The sequence below is a fragment of the Delphinapterus leucas genome, chromosome 3 (assembly GCF_059928025.1).
Source record: "Delphinapterus leucas isolate spDelLeu-1000000601 "Yukka" chromosome 3, BTC_Dleu_Yukka2, whole genome shotgun sequence".
NCBI lineage: Eukaryota > Metazoa > Chordata > Mammalia > Artiodactyla > Monodontidae > Delphinapterus > Delphinapterus leucas.
This window is the reverse complement of record NC_143131.1, coordinates 161,243,271-161,268,833: the sequence shown is the minus strand read 5'-3', so window position 1 is coordinate 161,268,833 and position 25,563 is coordinate 161,243,271. Positions and strand designations below refer to the sequence as shown.

General features: G+C 43.7%; 1 protein-coding gene and 1 pseudogene across 2 annotated transcripts in view; one reads left to right on the top strand and one right to left on the bottom strand.

Moving 5' to 3' along the window:
* The window catches only part of IBA57 (iron-sulfur cluster assembly factor IBA57), a 36,974-nt gene continuing 11,411 nt past the window's right edge, over nt 1–25,563 (bottom strand). For both annotated transcript variants that reach the window (XM_022563380.3, XM_022563379.3), the window contains one exon: nt 1–25,330. In XM_022563380.3, the coding sequence (XP_022419088.1) occupies nt 24,939–25,330 (392 nt within the window). In that variant the 3' untranslated portion in view covers nt 1–24,938. The remainder of the gene's footprint in view (nt 25,331–25,563) is intronic.
* LOC115802252 (E3 ubiquitin-protein ligase rififylin pseudogene) lies at nt 20,259–21,164 on the top strand (annotated as a pseudogene).

Here is a 25,563-nt window from a genome sequence, read left to right as displayed (position 1 = left end):
GGGAGACACAAGAGGGAGGGGATGTGGGGATAAATGTATACATATAGCTGATTCACTTTGTTATACAACAGAAACTAACACAACATTGTTTGCAATTATACTCCAATAAAGACGTTAAAAATATAAAAGTAAAAAATAACCCCCCGCAAAAAACACAATGATCCAAAATCTATGGGATGCAGCAAAAACAGTTATAAGTTGGAAGTTTATAGTGATATTAGCCTACCTCAGGATACAAGAAAAATCTCAAATAAACAACCTAACTTTACACGTAAAGGAACTAGAAAGACAGAAAAAACCCAGAGTTAGTAGAATGAAAAAAATCATAAATATCAGAGCAGAAATAAATGAAATAGAGACTAAAAAGCAATAGAAAAGTTCAACAAAACTAAGAACTAGTTCTTTGAAAAGATAAACAAAATCGATAAACCTTTAGCAAGACTTAGCAAGGAAAAAGAGAGGGGACCCAAATTGATAAAATCAGGTATGAAAAAGGAGAAGTTACCAACTGATACAACAGAAATACAAAAGGCTCATAAGAGATTACTATAAACAACAATACACCAATAAAATGGACAACCTAGAAGAAAGGGAAAAATCTTTGAAATGTATACTCTCCCAAGATTGCACTAGGAAGAAATACAAAATATGAACAGACCAATCTCCAGTAATGAAATTGAATCAATAATTTTAAAAAAAAACCTCTGAAAAAACAAAAGTCTAGGACCAGATGGCGTCACAGGTGAATTCTATCAAACATTTAGAGATGAGTTAACACCTATCCTTCTGAAACTATTACAAAAAATTGAAGAGGAAGGAATGTTTCCAAACTCCTTCTATGAGACCAGTATCACTCTGATTCCAGAATCAGACAAAGATATCACACACAAAAAAAATTACCGGTCAATATCACTGATGAACACAGATTCAAAATCCTCAACAAAATAATAGCAAACCAAATTCAACAATACATTAAAAGGATCATACACCATGATCAAGTGGGATTTACCCCAGGGATGCAAGGAAGTTTCAATATCAGCAAATTAATCAATGTTATACACCACATTAAAAAATTGAAGAATAAAAATCATACAATCATCTCAGTATATGCTGAAAAAACTTCTGACAAAATTCAACATCCATTTATGATAAACACCCCACAAAATAGGTATAGAGGGAACATACTTCATCATAATGAAGGCCATACATGATAAGCCAACAGGTAACATCATACTCAATGGTGAAAAGCTAAAAGCATCTCCTGTAAGATCAGGAACAATACAAGGATGCCCTCTCTCACTGCTTTTATTCAGCATAGTATTGGAAGTCCTAGCCAAGGCTAGAAAAAAGAAAGACAAGAAAAAAGAACTAAAAGGAATCCAAATTGGAAAGGAAGAAGTAAAACTGTTCCTGTTTGCAAATGACATGATATTATACATAGAATATCCTAAAGATGTCACCAAAATAAAACTAGAACTCATCAATGAATTTGGTAAAGTTGCAGGATACAAAATTAATATACAGAAATCATTTGGGGACTTCCCTGGTGGTCCAGTGGTTAGGATTCTGTGCTTCCACTGCAGGGGACATAGGTTTGATCCCTGGTCGGGGAACTAAGATCCCACATGCCACATGGCATGTCCAAAAAGTAGAAAAATAAGAAAGAAATTGGGTTGCCTTTCTATACATAACAATGAATTACATGAAAGAGAAATTAAGGAAACAATCCCATTTTCCATTGAATCAAAAAGAATGAAATATCTAGGAATCAACCTACCTAAGGAGGTAAAAGACCCACACTGAGACAACTATAAGACACTGACCAAAGAAACTGAAGATGACACAAACCCATGTTCTTGGATTGGAAGAATTAATATTGTTAAAATGACCATACTACCCAAGATAGATTCAATGCAATCCCTATCAAAACACCAATGGCATTTTTCACAGAACTAGAACGACTAATTTTAAAATTTGTATGGAAACACAAAAGACCTTGAATAGCCAAAACAAGAAAGAAGAACAGAGCTAGAGGTGTCACGCTCCCTGACTTCAGACTAATCATAAAGTTATAATAATCAATGCAGCATGGTACTCGCACAAAAACAGTCACTCAGATGAATGGGACAAAACAGAGAGCCCCGAAATAAACCCATGCACTTACTGTCAATTAATCTATGACAGAGAAGGCAAGAATATACAATGGGGAAAAGACAGTCTCTTCAATAAGTGGTGCTGGGAAAAATGGACAGCCACATGTGAAAGAATAAAACTACAACATTTTCTCACACCTTATACAAAAATAAACCCAAAAAAGAACAGACACATGTTGGACTCCCCTGGTGGTACAGTGGTTAAGAATCCTCCTGCCAATGCAGGGCACATGGGTTCAATCCCTCCTGCCAATGCAGGGCACACGGGTCCGGGAAGATCCCACACGCCATGGAGCAACTAAGTCCATGAGCCACAACTACTGAGCCTGGGTGCCACAACTACTGAAGCCCGTGAGCCTAGAGCTCCGCAACAAGAGAAGCCACTGCAATGAGAAGCCCACACACCACAACAAAGAGTAGCCCCACTCACAACAACTAGAGAAAGCCCACGCACAGCAATGAAGACCCAAGATTGCCAAAAATTAATTAATTAATTAATCCAAAAAGAATAGACACATGAATATGTATAACTGAATCACTTTGCTGTACACCTGAAACTAACTCAACATTGTTAATCAACTATAATCCAATATATAATATTGGGTTGGCCCAAAAGTTCGTTCGGGTTTTTTCCATAATATCTTTCAAAAAAACGCAATGAACTTTTTGGCCAACCCAATAAAAAGTTAAAAAAATGTTAGGTAATAAAGAAGGTTTGATGAAAATAAAATAAAGTCTCAATATTAAGATTTAAAAAAACAAAATGGACTAAAAACCTAAATGTAAGACCAGAAACCATAAATTCCTAGAAGAAAGCATAGGCAGAACACTCTTTGTCACAAATCATAGAAACTTTTTTGTGTGATTTGTCTCCTAAGGCAAAGGAAACGAAAGCAAAAATAAACAAATGGGACCTAATTAAACTTGAAGGCTTTTGCACAGCAAAGGAAACCACTGACAAAACAAAAAGACAACCTACTGAATGGGAGAAAATATTTGCAAATGATATGACCCGTATGGGCTTAATACCCAAAACATATAAAGAGCTCATACAACTCAATATCAAAAGAAAAACAGGGTTTCCCTGGTGGCGCAGTGGTTGAGAGTCCGCCTGCCGATGTCAAGGGACGTGGGTTCGTGCCCCGGTCTGGGAAGATCCCACAAGCCACGGAGTGGCTGGGCCCGTGAGCCATGGCTGCTGAGCCTGCGCGTCCGGAGCCTGTGCTCCGCAATGGGAGAGGCCACAACAGTGAGAGGCCCGCGTACCGCAAAAAAAAAAAAAAACGATTGTAAAATGGGAAGAAGACCTGAATACACATTTTTCCAAAGAAGGTAATACAGATGGCCAACAGGTGTATGAAGAGATACTCAACATCACTAATTATCAGAGAAATGCTAATCAAAACCTCATCACCTCACACCTGTCAGAATGGCTATCATCAAAAAGATCACAAATAAATAACAGATGTTGGTGAGGATGTGGAGAAAAGGGAACCACTGCACACTGTTGGTGGGAAGGTAAATTGGTGGAATCACTGTGGAAAACAGTATGGAGGTTCCTCAAAAAACTAAAAAGAGAACTACCATATGATCCAGCAATTCCACTCCTGGGTATATGCAAAGAAAATCAAAATCCCAATCTGAAAAGATGCATGCACCCCAATGTTCATAGCAGCATTATTTACAATAGCCAAGATAAGGCAGCAACCTAAATGTCCATCAACAGATGAATGGATAAAGAAGATTTCATACATATATACGATAGAATATTACTCAGCCAAAAAAAGAATACATTTTTGCCATTTGCAACAACATGGGTAGACCTGGAGGGTATTATGCTTAGTGAAATAAGTCAGAGAGAGAAAGACAAATACTGTGTACTATCACTTATATGTGAAATCAAAAAAATAAAGCGAATGAATATAACAAAAGTGAAACAGGTGCACAGATATGGAGAACAAACTAGTGGATACCAGTGGGGAGAAGAAAGAGGAAGGGCAGAATAGCAGTAGGGGGACTTCCCTGGTGGCACAGTGTTTACGAATCTGCCTGCCAATGCAGGGGACACGGGTTTGAGCCCTGGTCCGGGAAGATCCCACATACCATGGAGCAACTAAGCCCGTGCACCATAACTACCGAGCCTGCACTCTACAGCCCGTGAACCACAACTACTGAGCCTGCACACCACAACTACTGAAGCCTGTGCACCCTAGAGCCCGTGCACTGGTAGAGCCTGGTACTGCTCCATGGCCTGTTAGAAATCAGGACACACAGCAGGAGGTGAGTGTCAGGTGAGCGAGTGTCAGGTGTATTTACAGCCACTCCCCATCGCTCGCATTACCGCCTGAGCTCCGCCTCCTGGCAGATCAGCAGGATCCTAGATTCCTAGATCCTAGATTCCTAGATTCTCATAGGAATGCAAGCCCTACTGTGAACTGCACATGCAAGGGATCTAGGTTGCATACTCCTTATGAGAATCTAATGCCTGATGATCTGAAGTGGAGCTGAGGCGGTGATGCTAGCGCTGGATAGCAGCCGCAAATACAGATTATCGTTAGCAGAGAGGTTTGACTGCACAGAGACTATAATAAATCAATTGCTTGCAGACTCATATCAAAACCCTATCAGTGGGACTTCCCTGGTGGCACAGTAGTTAAGAATCCGCCTGCCAATGCAGGGGACACAGGTTCGATCCTTGGTCCAGGAAGATCCCACATGGAGCAACTAGGCCCGTGCACCACAACTACTGAGCCTGCACGCCACAACTACTGAAGCTCGCGCGCCATAGAGCCCGCGTGTTGAAACTACCAAGCCCACGTGCCACAACTACTGAAGCCTGTGCGCTCTAGGGCCTGCGTGCCGCAACTACTGAGATCACGTGCTGCAACTACTGAAGCTCGCGCGCCTACAGCCCATGCTCTGCAACAAGAGAAGCCACTGCAATGAGAAGCCTGCGCACTGCAATGAAGAGTAGCCCCCACTCACCACAACTAGAGAAAGCCTGCACGCAGCAACAAAGACAAAACACAGCCAAAAATAAATTAAAATTTTTTTTATTTTCATCAAAAAAAAGAAAACCCTATCAGTGAGTGGCAAGTGAAAACAAGCTCAGGGCTCCCACTGATTCTGCATTATGGTGAGTTGTATAATTATTTCATTATATATTACAATGTAATAATAATAGAAATAAAGTGCACAATAAATGTAATGCACTTAAATCTTCCCAAAACCATCACCCCCACCCCAGTCCATGGAAAAATTGTCTTCCACGAAACCAGTCTCTGGTGCCAAAAATGTTGGGGACCACTGTTGTACAGCACAGGGAATACAGCCAATATTTTATAATAACTTTAAATGGAGTATAATCTACAGAAATTTTGAATCACTATGTTGTACACCTGAAACTAATATAATATTGTAAATTAACTATACCTCAGTGAAAAAAATTTTAATAAAGTATACAGGAGGATGTGCATAGGTTATACACAAATACCACACCATTTCATATAAGGAACTTGAGCATCCTTGGATTTTGGTATTCAAGGAGGTCCTGGAATCAAGCCCCCCAGGACCAAGGGACAACTGTATTTCAAACCACATTCAATCCTCATTACCCTTGGTGTCTCTATTTTCAAATTCGCCTACTCCCTAAGTTTGTGACCCCAAAATCAATACTCGAGGTGCTTTCGCAGTCCTTGCAGACATGCCCAGAGCAGTGAAAACTCGACTCTCCCAATGCTCACGTTCCCAGCTGAGGTGGAACAAGGCATACTCTGTCTTTGTGTCCCAGCTCTCAGACTGTAAACAAATGTCCTTTTCATAGTTGATTTATTACACATTTTTTGAATTTTTGTACTTTTTGTGGATTTCACTGTTTAAAACGGCCCCCAAGCATAGAGCTGAAGTGTTATCTAGTGTTCCTGAGCACAAGAAGGCTGTGACATGCCTTATGGAGGCAATACATTAGGTGGGCTTCATTCAGGTATAAGTTATAGTGCTGTTGGCCGTGAGTTTAGTGTTAATGAACCAGCAATATATAGGTGTCTTTAAACAGAAACACATATCAAATAAAGGTATCTGTTGATCAGTTGATAAAAATGTAACCAGAGGCTGGAGGGAACCTAACTCCATTCTTTCCACAGGAGCAGTGGTTCAATATTCACTAATTCAGTGTTTGCAGGGAAGTTATGGAATATAACTACAGCAAATAATGAGAATCCACCACACCCGACAAAGGACTGGTATCGAAATATATACTCAACAGTAAAAATCAAACAACCCAATTAGAAAAGGGGCAAAATTCATGAAAAGACATGTCACCAAAGAGGATTACATAGATGGCAAATAAGCACATGAAAGGAGGTTCAACACCATTAGCCATCAAGGAGACTCAAAGTAAAACTACCGTGAGATACCTCTGCATGCCTATCAGAAAATTATAAACAGTGAAAACCCCAAATGCCAACAAGGATGCAGAGAAACTGCATCTCTGGTACATTGCTGGTAGGAGTGTAAAGTGATATAGCCACTCTGGAAAAGTTGGCAGTTCCTTATAAAACTAAACATGAAACTAACATATGACCCAGCCATTGCTCTCCTGGGCACTTATCCCAGAGAAATAAAACTTGAGTTTACATGAAACAGGTATATGAATGTTTATAGCAGCTTTATTTGTAATCACTCCAAACTGGAGACAACGCAAATGTCCTTGAACAGGTGGATGGTTGAACAGACTGTGGTAGTTCATACCATGGAGTTGGACTGAGCCACAAAAAGGAATCAACTATTCACACAGCAGCAACCTGGACAGATCTCCAGGGAGTTATACTGAGTGGAAAAATTCAACACATAGAGGTTACTATAGGATTTCATTTACATAACATTTTTGAAATGACAGAATTTTAGAAATGAAGGACAGATTGGTGGTGGCCAGGGGTTAGGGACAGGTTAACATGGGATAGAGGTGTTCTGTACCTTGACTCTAGTTGAGACAGAAGTCAACACATGTACACAAATGAGCACAAAGGAAACGGTGAGATCTGAATAAGGCCAGTGAATGGTATCAGAGTCAATATCCTGGTGTGATATTGTAGCACATTTTTGCTAAAAGTTACCATGGGGAGGAACTGGGTAAAGGGTACTGGCACCTCTCTGTATTATGTCCTACAATGGCAATGATCTCTGTAAAAATACCCATTAAACAAAACAGCCCAACACAAGGTGATGGGGTATCTGGAGCAGGTCAGGAGAGGCCGCACAAACTCAATCAAGGCCCTGGGCCAGGTGTGTCTGCGAGCAGCCCTGTCCCCTGATGCTCTTCTGCGTCGGTCTGCACCCTCTCGGTGATACCCCCTCTGTGCCCACGACCTCCAGGCCACCCCACACCCACCCCTACTGAACCCTACCCACATGAGGACAGCCACCACAGCACCCCACAATTCCTACAAGTGTGCTTTAAGATAAACTCAGTTCTGCCCACTCTGCTGGCACCCCCTCACCCATCACCCAGGGGCAGGGGCTCTCCTTCAACCCCCACTCTGCCCCAGGATAGTGCCAGGCCCTGTGCAAACCCCTCGCGGGCTCTGCCCGATGTGGCCTCCTGTAATCCTGCCCCAAGATGCATTGGCCTCAACTATTCGAAGGCTATTCCAGACATGCAGTAGTCTCAAGGCCTTTCCTTGCTGTGTCCTCTGTCTGAACACACTCAGTACATATGTCCCCCAACCTCTATCCCTCATGTGCCCAGTCCCCCCATGTGCTCCATCCCCCCATGCACCCCAACCCTGTCCCATCCCCCCAGTGCACCCAGTCTCCGCATGCACCCCGACTTCACACATGCCCCATTCCTCCAATGCACCCTGACCTTGCCCTATACCCCAAATGCACCTAGTCTCCACATGCACGCCAACCCCACCCTCTCCTTGTCCCCCCAATGCTCCCTGATACCACACACACTCCATCTCCCAATGTGCACCATCCCCACACTTACTCTGTCCCCCCAACATATCCCGACTCTGCACCCACCCTGTCCCTTAATTGCCCCAACCCTGCTCCATCTCCACCTGCACCCCAACCCCAAACAAGCCCAGTCCCCCCAATGCACTCCATACCTGCTCATGCCCCATCCCTCCAACGGCCTGGTCCCCACCACATAACCCATCCCCACCAACAGACAGCCCATCCCCCCAATTCACCCCATCTCCGCACACACCCCATCCCATTCTCTGCTTTATTCTTGACCGCAGAGCTACGGCAATCCAGTATATTTTGTATTTTACTTTTACGGTTTGTAGGCACTCAATAATTTGGTGAATGAATAGAGGAATGAATGAGTGAAATGTAGATCAGAACTCAGCAATCTCCAGATTTTTCATCAGCAGGGGTCCCTGCTGTCATTCATTTCCCTGACGAACTTCTTGAGAGATTTCTGAATAAAATTTATTCAGAAGTAATTCCTTTTTCCCACAAACACTAATGTGACCAAACTGAATCAACATCATTTGCAAAGAAACTGAAGACAAGGACACTGAGTTGGCTAAGTGCCCAGATCACAGAGAGTGCAAGGGGGCTCCCCCCAGGGTTGAAGAGTGGAATGCTCCCCCAGCTTCCCCTCAGCACAGCCAGGCATCTGCCCAAGATGTTTGAAATGTAAACACCAAATCTCCAGATGGAATTAGAAAGACTGACAGCACCAAATGTTGGCATGGACTAGCTGCTGGTGGGAGTGTAAAACGGACTGGTCACTGTGGGAGAATGCAGGCAGCTTCATCCTATGTGTGGCCCACAGGCCCACCCCAAGGCGCTGACTTGGCGAGTTGAAAGCCTGTGTCCACAAAGGGCTTGTTCAAGTGTGGGAATGAATGGAGATGGCCGGAGCAGAGAACGGGCAGAGGCTATCTGCTCAGAGCTCGCTGCAGCAAGGGAGTGAGGGGCAGTCAGGGGTGGCAGAGCTTCCCTGTGGGAAAAGGGAAGGCCCTGGTGTGCCGACAGAGGCTGTGGGCCTGCGGAGCTGGAACGGCTGACGAGCAGTGGGGTGTCCCGTGGGACGGGTTAGGGAGCATATTTGGCTTGCTCTGGTTGGTTCCAAGTTGGAAGCAGGACAAAAGATAGGGAAGCATCAGTTATTGATCAAGTCCTGTGGTTTGGGGCTGATGGCTAATTGCAGGGGTTGTTGTTTGGCTGCCTGGACTGTTGCTAGAGATAGCAGGCTGACATCCTGCAAGTCTGACTATAACAGGCTGGCTACTGGAGATGGTGGGTTGGTTTCTTGGGCAGGTGGCCAAAGGTTGTAGGTCAGATTTCTATTTTTACAGGTGGTCTGTTTATGGTTTGTATGCTCACTGCTGCTTTCCCCATAACAGCCCAAACTGCAAATATCCCAGGGGTCCCTCGATAGGAGATGGATAAGCTAACTGTGGTCCGTCCACTCAACCAGCACTACTCAGCAATAAAAGGACTGCACCAGGGACACACGCATCATGGGGGAGGCTCAAAAATGTGCCGAGAACAAAACCTCCCTTGGAAGTGCAGCATCATGTGATTCCACTGACATGAAGCTTTAGAGCAGGTTCAGCACATCTGTGATGGTTGGGGCATATAGCCTGACTAGGAAGGGGCAGGAGAGAGCTACCACAATTGTATGTATTTTTGAGAATTCATCAAACAGCAGGATTTGTGCATTTCACCACATGCTAATTTTACCTCCAAGAGGAAAAAAAAAGAAACATAAATGATGTTGATGAAGGCGCTAGGGATGGGTGTGGCTGAGGTCTCCCACTTGCTTGGAAATGCATCAAAAATTAAGAAAGGCCAAGGGGTAGGGGGTGGCTAGAGGATTAGGGTGGGGGATTGATACCCAAAGGAAAAAGCACAGCAGAAGCTCATTGCAAATTGGGCATGTCCAAGGAGTGTTTACTGCAAAACTCTCAGTTTCCTGGTGCTGGGAAAACTGTACAGCTACATGTAAAAGGATGAAATTAGAACACTCCCTAATACCATACACAAAAATAAACTCAAAATGGATTAAAGACCTAAATGTAAGGCCAGACACTGTAAAACTCTTAGGGGAAAACACAGGCAGAACACTCTATGACAGACATCACAGCAAGATCCTTTTTGACCCACCTCCTAGAGAAAGGGAAATAAAAACAAAAATAAACAAATGGGACCGAATGAAACTTAAACGCTTTTGCACGGCAAAGGAAACCATAAACAAGATGAAAAGACAACTCTCAGAATGGGAGAAAATATTTGCAAATGAAGCAACTGACAATGGATTAATCTCCAAAATATACAAGTAGCTCATGCAGCTCAATATCAAAAAAAACAACCGAATCCAAAAATGGGCAGAAGACCTAAATAGACATTTCTCCAAAGAAGATATACAGACTGCCAACAAACACATGAAAGGATGCTCAACATCACTAATCATTAGAGAAATGCAAATCAGAACTACAATGGTCAGAATGGCCATCATCGAATATCTACAAACAATAAATGTTGGAGAGGGTGTGGAGAAAAGGGAACCCTCTTGCACTGCTGGTGGGAATGTAAATTGATACAGCCACTATGGAGAACAGTATGCAGGTTCCTTAAAAAACTAAAAATAGAACTACCATATGACCCAGCAATCCCACTACTGGGCACGTACCCTGAGAAAACCATAATTCAAAAAAGAGTCATGTACCACAATGTTCACTGCAGCACCACTTACAATAGTCAGGACATGGAAGCAACCTAAGTGTCCATTGACAGATAAATGGATAAAGAAGCTGTGGCACATATATACAATGGAATATTACTCAGCTGTAAAGAGAAACGAAACTGAGTTATCTGTAGTGAGGTGGATGTACCCAGAGTCTGTCATACAGAGTGAAGCAAGTCAGAAAGAGAAAAACAAATATCATATCCTAACACATATATATGGAATCTAAAAAAAAAGGTTCTGAAGAACCTAGGGTCAGGACAGGAATAAAGACGCAGATGTAGAGAATGGACTTAAGGACACGGGGAGGAGGAAGGGTAAGCTGGGACGAAGTGAGAGAGTGGCATGGACATATATACACTACCAAACATAAAATAGATGGCTAGTGGGAAGCAGCCACATAGCACAGGGAGATCAGCTCGGTGCTTAGTGACCACCTAGAGGGGTCGGATAGGGAGGGTGGGAGGGAGACCCAAGAGGGAGGGGATATGGTGTTATGTGTACATGTATAGCTGATTCACTTTGTGATACAGCAGAAACTAACACACCATTGTAAAGCAATTATACTCCAATAAATATGTTTTAAAAAACCCTCACTTTCTGTGTTAGATATTTTCAAAATAAAATGTTGGAGAAAGCATGTCTAAACATAAAAGGGGAGGAGGGATCAGTATCCGCCAGCCTCCACTCAGATATGCTGGGGGCATCAGGTACAAGCTCTTGGTACCGGCCTCTTACAATGGGGTCTCCATCCAACTCAGTCTCAGCTTTCCAACTTGATAATTTTTCTCAAATCTATTTATAAATACTCCTGGAACCAGTGCCAAGAAAAGAACGCAGCACAACTGGCTGAGTGCCACCCACTAGGGGGTTAGCATCCTGCCCATGCCCATAGTGAACCATGAAATCTGAAATACAAAGAGTCAAGAGGAAATCATCCCACAAGACTTATCTGCAAGATGTGTATCAAAATATTATCATCTAAAAAAGAGAGAGAAAGCACAAAGAAAACATATCGAATGTCCATCTGTGGCCTAGTTGAGTGAACCAAGTGATATCCAAATACTGGAAGCCACAAAAAACATCCATGGTGATGACAGAGGGATAAGTGCTTATGAAATGTGGGGGAAAAAATACAGACGCAAGACTGACATATTAAACATAGAAAGACCTCAACTACACAGAAGCAACACAGAGATAAACCCGGAAGAAAATGGGACAAAGTAAATATATATTTTTAAAGAGAGCTTCTGGAAGATCAAGTTGCCTGCAACACCAGGTGGAAAGAAATGAAAATGGGAAGAAGAAGAAATGGGACAAAGTAAATATATATTTTTAAAATATATATTTTTAAAGAGAGCTTCTGGAAGATCAAGTTACGTGCAACACCAGGTGGAAAGGGGAACATGGCAAGGAAACACAGCAGTCCGGTGGGAAGAGAGGGGTTTTTTCCAGAAAAGGCTGGGCAAAAGGAGAGTGCAGACCTGGCCCCCCTGCCTCCCATGCAGCCCCCAGGATTCTCTTCCCACTCCTATTGCCCTGTTAACTAAAAATACTTGGTTTTGTTGCTCCTCTGCTTCTCAGTTTTTTACTTCTTTAATTTCTGTTTATTATTTACTTTCTTTGAGTCTATCATGTCGTTACTTTGCTAACTTCTTAAGTCAGAGGCACAACTGTTTAAACTTTTGGTCTTTTTAAATAATATGACTAAAGCTATAAATTTAACCCTAATATAAACCCACAACCAAATTTTGTTGTATTTTCATTGTCATTTCATTTCTAAGTAGCTGATAATTTGTGATGACTTTTTTCTTTGACCCATGAGGTATTTAGATGTGACTTTCTTAACTTTCAAGTGATGAAGGATTTTTAGTTATCTTTTTATTGGTATCTTTTTAGGTAAAATCTGGTCAAAGGATATGGTCTCTATGAAACCAATTCTTTGAAAGTTGTGGAAATTTTAGGGTTGAGAACAAGGACATGTTCCATGTCTTTTTGATAGGAATGTGTACTCTTCAATCACTGAGTGCAATGGTTGATAGATGCTTTAGATCAAGCTTATTGATTCTGTTATTATCATCTTGTCTTTACTGACTTTTGTTGATTTGCCGATTAATGAGAGAGGTTTCTGTGTTTTTTTTCTCTGACATCAAATATGTGGTGCCTTTTCCAACAACCAACTCTCCAATTCTCTGACTCCAACCAGGTGTCCAACAGTTCAACCCAATTCTGAGACTAAGTTCCTGAGTTAGTGGTCAGACCCCACAGGTTCAAGGACTCAGCCCACAAGACGGCCCCCACTTCAAATGCCAATTGCCATGAGGCGCCCAGGCCATCAACACTTCTGTCCAACCTGGCTACAAATTCAGGGGTTCCCGTGACCCCCTCCTCAGATTCGATTAATTTGCTAGAGTGACTCAGAACTCAGGAAACACTTTACTTAGGTTTACTGGTTTATGACCTGCGTTCCAGATATAACTCAGAAACAGCCGAATGGAAGACATATGTAGGGCAGGGTATGGGGGTTCAATGCATGGAGCGCACATGATCTCTCCAGGCACCACCCTTCCAGCACCTCCGAGTGTTCACTGGCCTGGAAGTTCATCAAATCTTGTTCCAGAGTTTTTATGGAGCTCAATCTCCAGACCCCCTCCCTCCCTGGAGGTTGGGGTGTGACTGAAAGTTCCCACCCTCTTATCACTTGGTCTTCATGGTGACTGGTCCCATTCTAAGGCCATCTATGGGTCCACCCTGTGCCACCTCATTAGCATAAACTCACTCCCAAATTAGGCATTATAAATATCAACTTTCAGATTCAGCATTTTAGATTTATCCACATATTTACCTTCCCCCCCACCACGCACAATTCATTCTAATCTTGCATTTCATATTTTCCCTTATGGGATTTCTTCTATGGGACTTTCCTTCTGCCTTAAAGTCATTCTTGAGAATATTTAAATTCTAAACTTTTTGTTTGTTTGTACAATTCTGCACCCAATTCCGATGTGTAGGTTCTCTCCCCACACCAGGCAAGTCTCCAATACCACTTGGGTATCCCACAATTCAACCCAATTCTGACACTATCTACCTGGAGATAGCATCAGAGCCCACAGGTTAAGGGCTCAGTCCCCCAAGGCTGCCCCCTCACCACTTCAGACAGCAATCACAAGTCTAAGTTATCACCTGTGCTTCTGACCAACTGGCTATAGATAGGTTTTTACAACCCTCCTTGGGTTCAATTAATTTGCTAGAGTGGCCCAGAGAATACAGAGAAACATTTTACTTAGTAGATTACTGGTTTACTATTAAAAGATATAACTCAGGAACAGCCAAATGGAAGAGATGCAAAGGGCAAGGTATGTGGGAAGAGGCATGGAGCTTCCATGCCCTCTCTGGGCATGCCACTCTCCCCAAATCTCCATGTATTCACTGACCTGGACACTCTCCAAACCCCATCTTTTTGGGGTTTTATGGAGGCTTCATTGTAAAGGTATGATTGATTAAATCATTGGCCTTTGGTGACTGATTCAAGCTCCAGCCCCTCTCCCCTTCCCAGAGGTCAGCGAGTGGGATTGAAAGTTCTAACCCTCGAATCACATGGTTGAGTCCTCTAGCAACCAGGCCCCATCCTTCAAGGCTTTCTAAAAGTCACCTCCTTAACATAAAGTCTGGTGTGGTTGACAGGAGCTTGTTATAAATATTAACACACCTCTATCACTCTACTTAGGAAATTCCAAGAATATTAGGAGCTCTGTGCCAGGATTAAGGACAAGACCAAATATATATTTCTTACTGAAAACCACAGTTATCTCAGATGAAAATGTCTTATTTCATCTCATTCGTGAATGACAGTTTTGGGTATACAATTCTAGGGTGTCTTTGGGATTATGGACTTTCATTAAGATGTGACGAGGTAGAGCTACAGACCCACTGGGCTTCCTGGGCCTAAGAAGTGACAACTTCCATCAATTCTGGAAAATTCTCAGCCATTATTTCTTTCCTCTGCCCCATGTTCTTTTCTCTCCTTCTGTAATTCCACTTAGATAACTATGTTATTATACTAAATCTTCTCTCCCTTCTCCCATCTCTTACTTTTTATCATATTTCCCAATTCTTCAGAAAATACACCCATGGATTTTTTTTAAAGAATATATTTTTATTTCTACAAGTTCTCTTTGATTTGTTTATGACCTGCTTAATCGTCTTTATAGTCTCTTGCTTCTTACTAATATTTAAATGCCTTACTTTATTCCTTTAAATATACTAAATACACTTATTTTTTATGCCTGGTTACTCCAATATCTGAAAATTTGTAGGTTTGATTCTATGATTTTTCTGTTGACTCATGTTTCTTTTTGGGTTAAATTAGTGTTTCTGGGATTTTTGGGTTTTTAACAACAAAGGTATATTCCTTAGAACTTATTCTCTGTAAAACCTGAGTTGGATAAGGGTTTGTAAAGAAAGGTTTACACTTGCATTTGCCCGGCTTCTAGAAATACTACCACCCAGTGCTACCTTTTTTTCTTTTTTAACTATGACATACTTTCTACAAAACGAACTAAAGCAAATAGGAAAATCAGCAAAAACCTTCCCTAGTATCTGCACCAGTTCTCACAGTGATCAGTGTTTATGAAATTGGAAGCAAATGTAAAGATTAAACACTGACTGATCCCCCTCTGGGTAATGTGCACAAGAAGGCTGGCTTTAGAGCTCCTGAAAGTCAGAGCTTCCTGCAAGCTCCAGCGTTTCTGTGAAAACTGACTTGGTTGTCCAAGAAAAGTAGTACTTCTGTCATATGGCAGTCTCCTTTTTAAAAGCACTGAGGTAAAACACGGAATGTGCATTTCTTTGGATCTGAACCAAATATTTTAAGGTCACAGTTACCTGGAGAACCCTGAAGACATTTACAGGACACATGATCTCCAAGCAGCATTTCAGTCGGAAGCTGCCTACGCTTAAAACACCATTGGCCACCTCCTTTCTCATTTACTTTATGGCTCCCACATAAGGTCACATGTCAGCACAGTGGCTCATGCTCAGGCCAAGGGACTGATGTTCCATAAATACCACTACCCAGAGAAGACACTTGGCTCCCAACTCCGGGCATCCACAGACAGTGAGAAGACCTGAACAGTTTTTTAATATACTATATTCTTTTAAAGATTTTTTTTTTTTTTTTTTGGCTTCACCGGGTCTCAGTTGCAGCATGTGGGATCTTCATTGCGGCATGCAAACTCTTAGTTGTGGCATGCATGTGGGATCTAGTTCCCCGAACAGGGATTGAACCCGGGCCTCCTGCATTGGGAGTGTGGAGTCCTATCCACTGGACCACCAGGGAAGTCCCACCCTGAGCGTTTTTTAATTCACAGCACAGATACTGGCAGCACCATCAGTACATGGGCCCCTGTGTCCTTTATTTATATGTCATGAAGACCTACTCCATTCTGGTCCAGTGGATGTCCTGCCTTTTTAATTTTGTTCACTCCAGGAGACTGAACCTCAGAATGGTGCTGCTCATCCAGCCTGACCACCTGCTCTCAGTTTGGGGGAATGGGAAGGGGTCAGAACTGCCTGGCTGTTTCCTTCCCTGAGGGGAGCCTCACCTCACTGGGCTGGCCAAGCCCTCAGAGCCCCCCATGTGTCAGTCACCTTCAATTTCCCAGTCCCTCTCTGTGCCCCATCTTCCCCTCAGGCTCCCAGCAGCTCCCCACCCCCCAGGTCCACTGTCCCCACCTCCTCCTGGAGTGACTCCTGGCTGCATCTGGCTGCAGGTTCTTGGAGGGGATACTGCTGCTGCCCCAACACCAGAATGGCTCCTTTGTCACTCAGTCATCCCATCCCAGCTCTGTGGGAACTGCTCACATGCCTCACAGGGACAGGCCTGTCTGCCTTTTGCCCTGGGTCTGCAGACCACAGCTCAGAGTCACCAGGGCCCAATCTCCTCTGGACTCGGAGCTCCATCACAGGTCCAGGCCTCTGAGGCCTCTTCCCTTCTTATCAGTCCAGCAAACTGAGAAACTCTGCTAAAGTCTTTTATCTGGTGTGCACAGGGAAAGCATCTCAATGTATCTAGTTTACCCAAAACCAAGTCCCAGCACCTTCCACTCAAAATAAAAACACAGTGATCCAAAACCTATGGGATGCAGCAAAAGCAGTCCTAAGAGGGAAGTTTATAGGAATACAATCTTACCTCAGGAAACAAGAAAATAAAAAACCTAACCTTACACCTAAAGCAACTAGAGAAAGAAGAACAAACAAAACCCAGAGTTAATAGAAGGAAAAAAATCATAACGATCAGAGCAGAGATAAATGAAACAGAGACAAAGAAAACAATAGCAAAGATCAATGAAACTAAAAGCTGGTTCTTTGAGTAGATAAACCTTTAGCCAGAGTCAACAAGAAAAAAAGGGAGAGGACTCAAATCGATAGCATTACAAATGAAAATGGAGACGTTACAATGGACACCGCAGAAATACAAAGGATCCAAAGAGACTTGCAACTGTATGCCAATAAAATAGAAAACCTGGAAGAAGTGGACAAATTCTTAGAAAGGTACAATCTCCCAAAAGTGAACCAGGAAGAAATATGAACAGACCAATCACAAGTACTAAATTGAAAATGTGATTTAAAAACTCCCAACAAACAAAAGTCCAGGACCTGATGGCTTCACAGGTGAATTCTACCAAACATTTTGAGGAGAGTTAACAACTATCCTTCTGAAACTCTTCCAAAAAATTGCAGAGAAAGGAACACTCCCAAGCTCATTCTACAAGGCCACCATCACCCTGATACCAAAACCAGACAAAGATACCACAATAAAAGAAAATTACAGGCCGATATCACTGATAAACATAGACACAAAAATCCTCAACAAAATACTAGCAAACCAAATCCAACAACACATTAAAAGGATCATACACCATGATCAAGTGGGATTTATCACAGGGTTGCAAGGATTCTTCAATCATATGCAAATCAATCAATGTGATACACCACATCAACAAACTGAAGAATAAAAACCACATAATCATCTCAATAGATGCAGAAAAAAAGCTTTTGACAAAATTCAACACCCATTTATGATAAAAACTCTCCAGATGGGACTTCCCTGGTGGTCCAGTGGGTAAGAATCTGCACTCCCAATGCAGGGGGCCCAGGTTTGATCCCTGGTCAGGGAACTAGGTCCCGCATGCATGACAAAACTAAGAGTCTGAATGTCGCAACTAAAAAGCCTGCATGCTGCAACTAAGACCCAGCACAACCGAAATAAATAAATATTAAAAAAAACCTCTCGAGAAAGTGGGCATGGAGGGAACCTACCTCAACATAATAAAGGCCATATATGACAAACCCACAGCAAACATCATTCTCAATGGTGAAAAGCTGAAAGCATTTCCTCTAAGATCAGGAACAAGACAAGGATGTCCACTCTTGCCACTTTTATTCAACATAATTTTGGAAGTCCTAGCCATGGAAATCAGAGAAGAAAAAGAAATAAAAGGAATCCTAATTGGAAAAAAAGAAGTAAAACTGTCACTCTTTGCACATCACATGGTACTATACATAGAAAATCCTAAAGACGCTACCAGAAAGCTACTAGAGCTCATCAATGAATTTGGTAAAGTTGCAGGATACAAAATTAATACACAGAAATCACTTGCATTCCTATACACTAACAATGAAAGATCAGAAAAAGAAATTAAGGAAACAATCCCATTTACCATCACATCAAAAAGAATAAAATACCTAGGAATAAACCTATCTAAGGAGGCAAAAGATCTGTACTCAGAAAACTACAAGATACTAATGAAAGAAGTCAACGATAACATAAACAGATGGAGAGATATACCATGTTCTTGGATTGGAAGAATCAATATTGTCAAAATGAATACACTACCCAAAGCAATATACAGATTCAATGCAATCCCTATCAAACTACCAATGGCATTTTTCACAGAATTATAACCAAAACGTTTACAATTTGTATGGAAACACAAAAGACCCCAAATAGCCAAAGCAATCTTGAGAAAGAAAAACAGCTGGAGGAATCAGGCTCCCTGACATCAGACTATACACAAAGCTACAGTAATCAAAACAGTATGGCACTGGGAATTCCCTGGCAGTCCAGCGGTTAGGACTCTGCGCTTCCATTGCAGGGGGCACTGGTTCAATCCCTGGTTGGGAAACTAAGATCCCACATGCCACGTGGTACAGCCAAAAACAAACATAAAACAAAAAACAAAAAGTAGAGTACTGGCACAAAAACAGAAGTATAGATCAATGGAACAGGATAGAAAGTCCAGAGATAAACCCACACACCTATGGTCACCTAATCTATGGCAAAGGAGGCAAGAATATACAATGGAGAAAAGGAAGTCTCTTTTGTTCGTGGTGCTGGGAAAACTGGACAGCTACATGTAAGAGAATGAAATTAGAACACTCCGTAACATCACACACAAAAATAAACTCAAAATGGATTAGAGACCTAAATGTAAGGCCAGATACTGTAAAACTCTTAGAGGAAAACATAGGCAGAACACTCTCTGACATAAATAGCAGCAAGATCTTCTTTGATCCACCTCTTAGAGTAATGAAAATGAAAACAAAAATAAACAATTAAACTTAAATACTAATTAAACTTAAAAGCTTTTGCACAGCAAAGGAAACCATAAACAAAACGAAAAGACATCCCTCAGAATGGGAGAAAATATTTGCAAAGAAAGTGACTGACCAGGGATTAATCTCCAAAATATACAAACAGCCCAGGTAGCACAATATGAAATAAACAAACAACCCAATCAAAAAATGGGTGGAAGATCTAAATAGACATTTCTCCAAGAATGACATACAGATGGCCAAAAAGCACATGAAAAGATGCTCAACATTGCTAGTTATTAAAGAAATGCAAATCAAAACTACAATGAGATATCACCTCACACCAGTCAGAATGGCCATCATCAAAAAATCTACAAACAATAAGTGCTGGAGAGGGTGTAGAGAGAAGGGAAACCTCCTACACTGTTGGTGGGAATGTAATGTAAATTGGTACAGGCACTATGGCGAACACTATGGAAGTTCCTTAAAAAACTAAAAATAGAACTACCATATGACCCAGTAATCCCACTCCTGGGCATATATCCAGAGAAAAACATAATCTGAAATCAAACATGCACCCCAATGTTCACTGCAGCACTATTTACCATAGCCAGGACATGGAAGCAACCTAAATGTCCATCGACAGAGGAATGGATAAAGATGTTGTACGGCAAACTCCTGGGGCTGCCGTGAGGATGTCGTGACCGCCCCTCAGCCCCAAGATGCCGCCAGGGCACAGCCCACAGCTCCCCTGCCTGAGGTGTACACAGGCAGGATCCAGCCTCTCCCCTCCCCTCCCAGATTTTATGTGGGCAACCTGCTGCAACTGGTTCTGCCTGGATGGACAGCCTGAGGCAGCCTCACCACCCCATGAAGCCAGGTCGCAGGCTTATTCTATCCCTGGGTACAGCTCCTTCCCTTCCCCCACGGTCTCGGAACCAAGCTGCAAGGCCTGTGGGGCGCACTTCACAAGCGTGGCCAGGAAGGCCAATGGCCATGTGTCTCAGGACCAAGAGGAACCCATCTACCTGGAGAGCACAGCCAGAGCACCTACTGAGGGCGGACGCAGACCGTCAACTCAGAGGATAGCTGAGGCTGGAGGGCCTCTCTGTCTGACCTGACCAACCAGAGGACGTTGAAGGTCTAACTGTGTGGCATCTCAAAGAGATCCTGGCTCACAACTTCATCAACTACAAGCGCTGCTGTGAGAAGTGGGAGCTGATGGAGGGTGACGTGGCTGTACAAGGGTCAGAAGGGACTCCAGCAGCTGGTGTGTGGTGCTGAAGACCAAAACAGGGGAGCAGGGGAGCAGTGCCATCCAGCCTGGAGGAGAACCTGTGTCGGATCTGCATGGACTCGCCCATCGACTGTGTTCTGCTGGAGTGCAGCCACATGGTCACCTGTACCAAGTGTGGCAAGTGCATGAACCAGTGTCCCATCTGCCGGCAGTACGTGATCTGAGCCGTGCATGTCTTCTGATCCTGAGGGCTTCTACTGGCTTCTTCAGTGCTTCACAGGGACATAGCTCGAGATGTCTGGGCCCACAGTTAGCCAGCTTATAGAGGGGCAGGCTAACAAGAAAATCTGCAGTGTTCCTAAGACCAGGGCGAGCAAAGATGCTGTGCCACCTCTGGGCATGCCTGTCTTGCTTCAGAGGTGCACCTTGTGTCTGGCAGAGGCCGAGGCCAGTGGGAACTGGTACAGATCACACAGGCAAGTTCCTGTTTCAATGATCTTGGGGTGATGATGGTAACTGATGAAGCGAGGACTTTCTGGAATTTGGACCATATCTTCCTCCCTTCCTCTGAGAACCTAAACAGTTTCACCCTTCTTCCTGTAGCCCACCCATCCCCCTGAGCTGCGTGCCTCTGTTTCACCCACCAGAAGTCCTGGTAGAAATGGCTCTCTTCTTCCCCAGCACATCTGGATTCATTTCTGGTCCCTCCAGCTTTCTGTGCTTTAACCAACCTTTGCTAAAGTCTGTTGCTGCATTACCTAAAATCCATGTGCTTCTTCAGACCAAAAAGGCGTTAGCTTACGCGACCAGTAGTGATCCTCCTTAGGACAGAATTTGGACCAGTAAACTCATTTCTGGTGAGAAATGAAACACAAATGCTACTGAAAAAAACTTGAAGTCGTTAAGAGTTGCTTCCTTAAGTGCTGGGATTGGAAGCTATCAGTCTCCTGACCTGCCCTTGGCAGTCAACAAAGCATCTGGCTTTCAAACTGCTGGGAAATTCCAGCCTCTGTGCAAGAGATGGTGCATGGATCATCTCTGTTTCTTCTCTTGGGGCCTGACTTTGTGCCATCCTTAATTTTAGCTTATGAGAAAAAGGAAAGCGTTGGGTGGAAGTAATGGCTTTCTGCTTGGCTTGACTTCTCCAACAAACAGCCTTAAACCACTTTCCCCTGAGCATGAGGTCCCTCCTTCCCATAGAGGTTTTAAACATGGTCTCACTGAAGGCACAGAGACTTAGGCAGAGAGCCTCACTCTTCTCTAGCCAGATTTCTTATGAAGTTCCTGGAGACTGAGTACGTAAGACACAGCACCTAAGAGGTATCAGAAGGTACTGAATGAGGCTGGATTCAGCCCTTGAGCAGACAGCTAGAAGTCTCAGTTCCCCAGGTTGGTGGGGACTCCCTACTCCCATTTCCTTTCTCAGCCTACTGATTTAGGGTCAGGAAGAAGCATTCTCTAAGCCCTTTAGGAAGGGCCATACAATGAGTAGGTGATGTTTTTGAGCCCTCCTGGGGTCTTTTCACCACCTAGTAGTCTTTACTACTAGTCTTTTCACCACTAGAAGAGCTTAAGTTTGCTGGAGAAGCTTAGCCAAGCACAAACATACATACTATGTACTATCAGAAAAGCTGTATGTGCCCCCATTACCACTGGATGAGCTATGCAAACGCTTAAACACCTGAGAGCCTTGGCATCCCCACCCCTTGCAGCCAAGATCTCTCAGACTAGAAGAACCAATCATGACTTTGGAAAGCAGTGGGAAACCTCTAAGGGAACCTGTTTATTGGTACAGACATGCTTAATGCTTTCTCTCCATCAACCACTAATCCCCTTTTGGGGGAGTGAAATAATTTTATAAAGTAGTTGTCAGCTGAACACTGGATCATCTACCTTGACATTATACCAAGTCCTGGATGATTTGATTCTTGGCTACAGCCTTTGTAGAAACTGGGGGAATCAAGAGATTTCCCTGTAAAGACATCATCTTTCACCTTTCTGCTGGACAGTAAATACTACAGTTTACAGTGCCTACCAGATTAACAAAGGATTCAGCTACTCAATTCCTCTGTGAAACAGGTCTACATATATGCAGCTCAGTTACAACCTAGCAATAACTTCAGGGCAGAAGCTGGCTGTCTCCCTACTTAAAACTTGCTTTCTCTGCTGAGGCCTTACCTCTCCCTACCTCCCAATTTCCCTCTTAGACATGAGTTAATAATATTCTGATGGTTGGTTTGTAACCTCAGTAAGAATTAGAACTGATGTCATTTACTCATTTTGGAGAAAGAACTTGCCTTGAAGTCTTCTAACCTCTTTTGGTGAAGGTTTCCATTTAGGAAAAAAAGGTGCCCCTGCCTTTTTTGTATCTTATTACTATACCAAATAAAAGTTGGGAATTCTAAGATCCCAATTCAGTAACTGTCTAACCTAGGTAGAAAACTTGATTTTTATCCTTGAATGCTCTCTCCTGCCCATCATGGAGCCTTGGTCTTAATTATGATGGAAACATCTAATTCTTCCATTGTTCCATGGCTTTTGCTGTGATTGTTCTGAGATTTCAGTTGAGACTTGTTTTAAAAGACATGGACAGCTCACTGGTTCATAATACATTGGAACAGCTGGATCCCAACTAGTAAGAATAAGCTGTACAGGAATTAGTGCTCAATATATATTGTAAAAATTTGTTGAAATCTTTAAAAAAAAATGTACATATACACAATGGAATATTACTCAGCCATAAAAAAAGAATGAAATAATGCCATTTGCAGCAACATGGATGGACCTAGAGATTGTCATGCTGAGTGAAGTAAGTCAGACAGAGAAAGACAAATACCATATGATATTGGTTACATGCGGAATCTTAAAAAAAATGGTACAAATGAACTTATTTACAAAACAGAAATAGAGTCACAGATGTAGAAAACAAACTTATGGTTACCAGGGTGGGAAGTGGGGAGGGGTGGGGGAGAGATAAATTGGGAGATTGGGATTGACATATACACACTACTATATATAAAATAGATAATAAGGACCTACTGTATAGCACAGGGAGCTCTCCTCAATACTATGTAATGACCTATATGGAAAAAGAATCTCAAAAAGGGTGGATGTATGTATAACTGATTGCTGTACAGCAGAAACTAACACAACATTGCAAATCAACTATACTACAATAAAAATTTTAAATAAATAAATAAATAAAGTTAAGGGGGGAAAAAAAAAAACCCAGAGTTCCACATGGGGCAGTTGTGCGTCACACTTTAATAGCCACTCTGAGGCATCAGGTAGGACACCCAGTAACCACGAGATTCACACTGCAGTGGGAAAATGGAGGTCAGTGGTTTAAAGTGGGGAAGTAAGTCATCCCCTTACTGTGAAGACATGACTACATCAGAAAACAGCAGCAAGTAAGCCAAGCAGAAACTCCTCTCTGCACCCTGGGCACTGCCGTCCCAGGGCAGCCACTCCTCCCCTGAGCTCATGAGGGCTATGGTGGGGAGAGGGGGCTGCCAATGCCATTGTGGGGCCGAAGCTGTGGAGATGTGCTACCCTGGCATAAAATGGTATTGGGGCTCCCCCAGCTGGCACCCCTGAGCACAGAGATACACCTTGGAGGGCTCAGGTGGATGTCAGCAGTACATGTGCCTCCACTCACAGACACCGCCACTCCACCTGGCCCCAAGAGATTCCCACCCTGAGACATGCCCCCAAGCCAACATGGTAAGACCATTCCCAGAGCCCACTTGCCCCTTCAGCCACCCCAGACACTGAGAAGCCTCCTTTCCAGGCCTGACCAAGCAGGCTCAGAGGGGTGTGGACAGCCCAGAGGCATCCTGGAGCATCCTGCCCTCGGCTGATGGATGAACTACCTCTAGATCTATATGGTTCGGAATCTCATCCAGGGCCTGGTGGAAGCTGGGCCTCTGCTCAGCACAGAGGCAGGCGCAGGACTCACTTCTACCCACCCTCAGTCCTCAGGAGGGCTCCTGATGCTCCAGCCACAAAGCCACCACGAGAGGACAGCCAGCCTCAGCATAGGACCCTCCACAGGAAGCATGATGGGCTGGGAACACCTGGGCTGCAGCAGCATGCCCCAACATGCCTGCAGCTCTGGGAGGCCCACATATACTTGGGGACCCTCCAAGGGGGTATTCTTTCAACTGGGCCACCCTAGGAAGTGGGGGCTGGCCTACAGGGTGCAGCAGATAAACAGAGGCCTTGTACAGGACTGCAGGGACATCCAGGGCTACTTAGTGGATGTGGGCCACCAGTCTGGCACAGATGCAGTTAGGGCCACAAGGCCACTCTCAGAGGTTCTGATGTGGAGAGGACCCTTGATTTTCTCGGACCGCAACAGAGCCAGACCCACGTCCCCCAGGCCTGCTCTGTACTTGCCGGCTGCCTGCCCCGACTTGGTGAGCACAGAGGTGCCAGGGGCAATGCTGCCCACAGGGAGGGGGCCTGAGAGCTGTACTGGGAAGAGGCGCTTTCGGATGACACCCATGTGGTGGGTGCGAGCCGTCAGCTCCTGGCCAATGTAGCAGCCTTTGGTGAAGCTGACGCCATTCATGAAGGCCAGGTTAGACTCCAGCGGTAGGGCTACTCCTGGGGGCAGGTCATGGACCCCCTCGGGAACGCCTGTAGAGGTAGGGAGAGGCTTGGTGAGACTAAGGTGTCCTCCAGAGCTGGGGGCTCAATCAAGAGTGGCCGGGGGTACTGGCCTGTAGGAGTCCCACCACCTGACCCGCCACAATCCTCTGGGTCCCTCCTAGAACCCCTTCTTGTCCCTCCCCATCCTCCAGGTCCCTACTCCAGCCCCCCGCTCTGGTCCCTGGGTGAGCACCTTGGTCTGGCCCTCAATACTACCCACT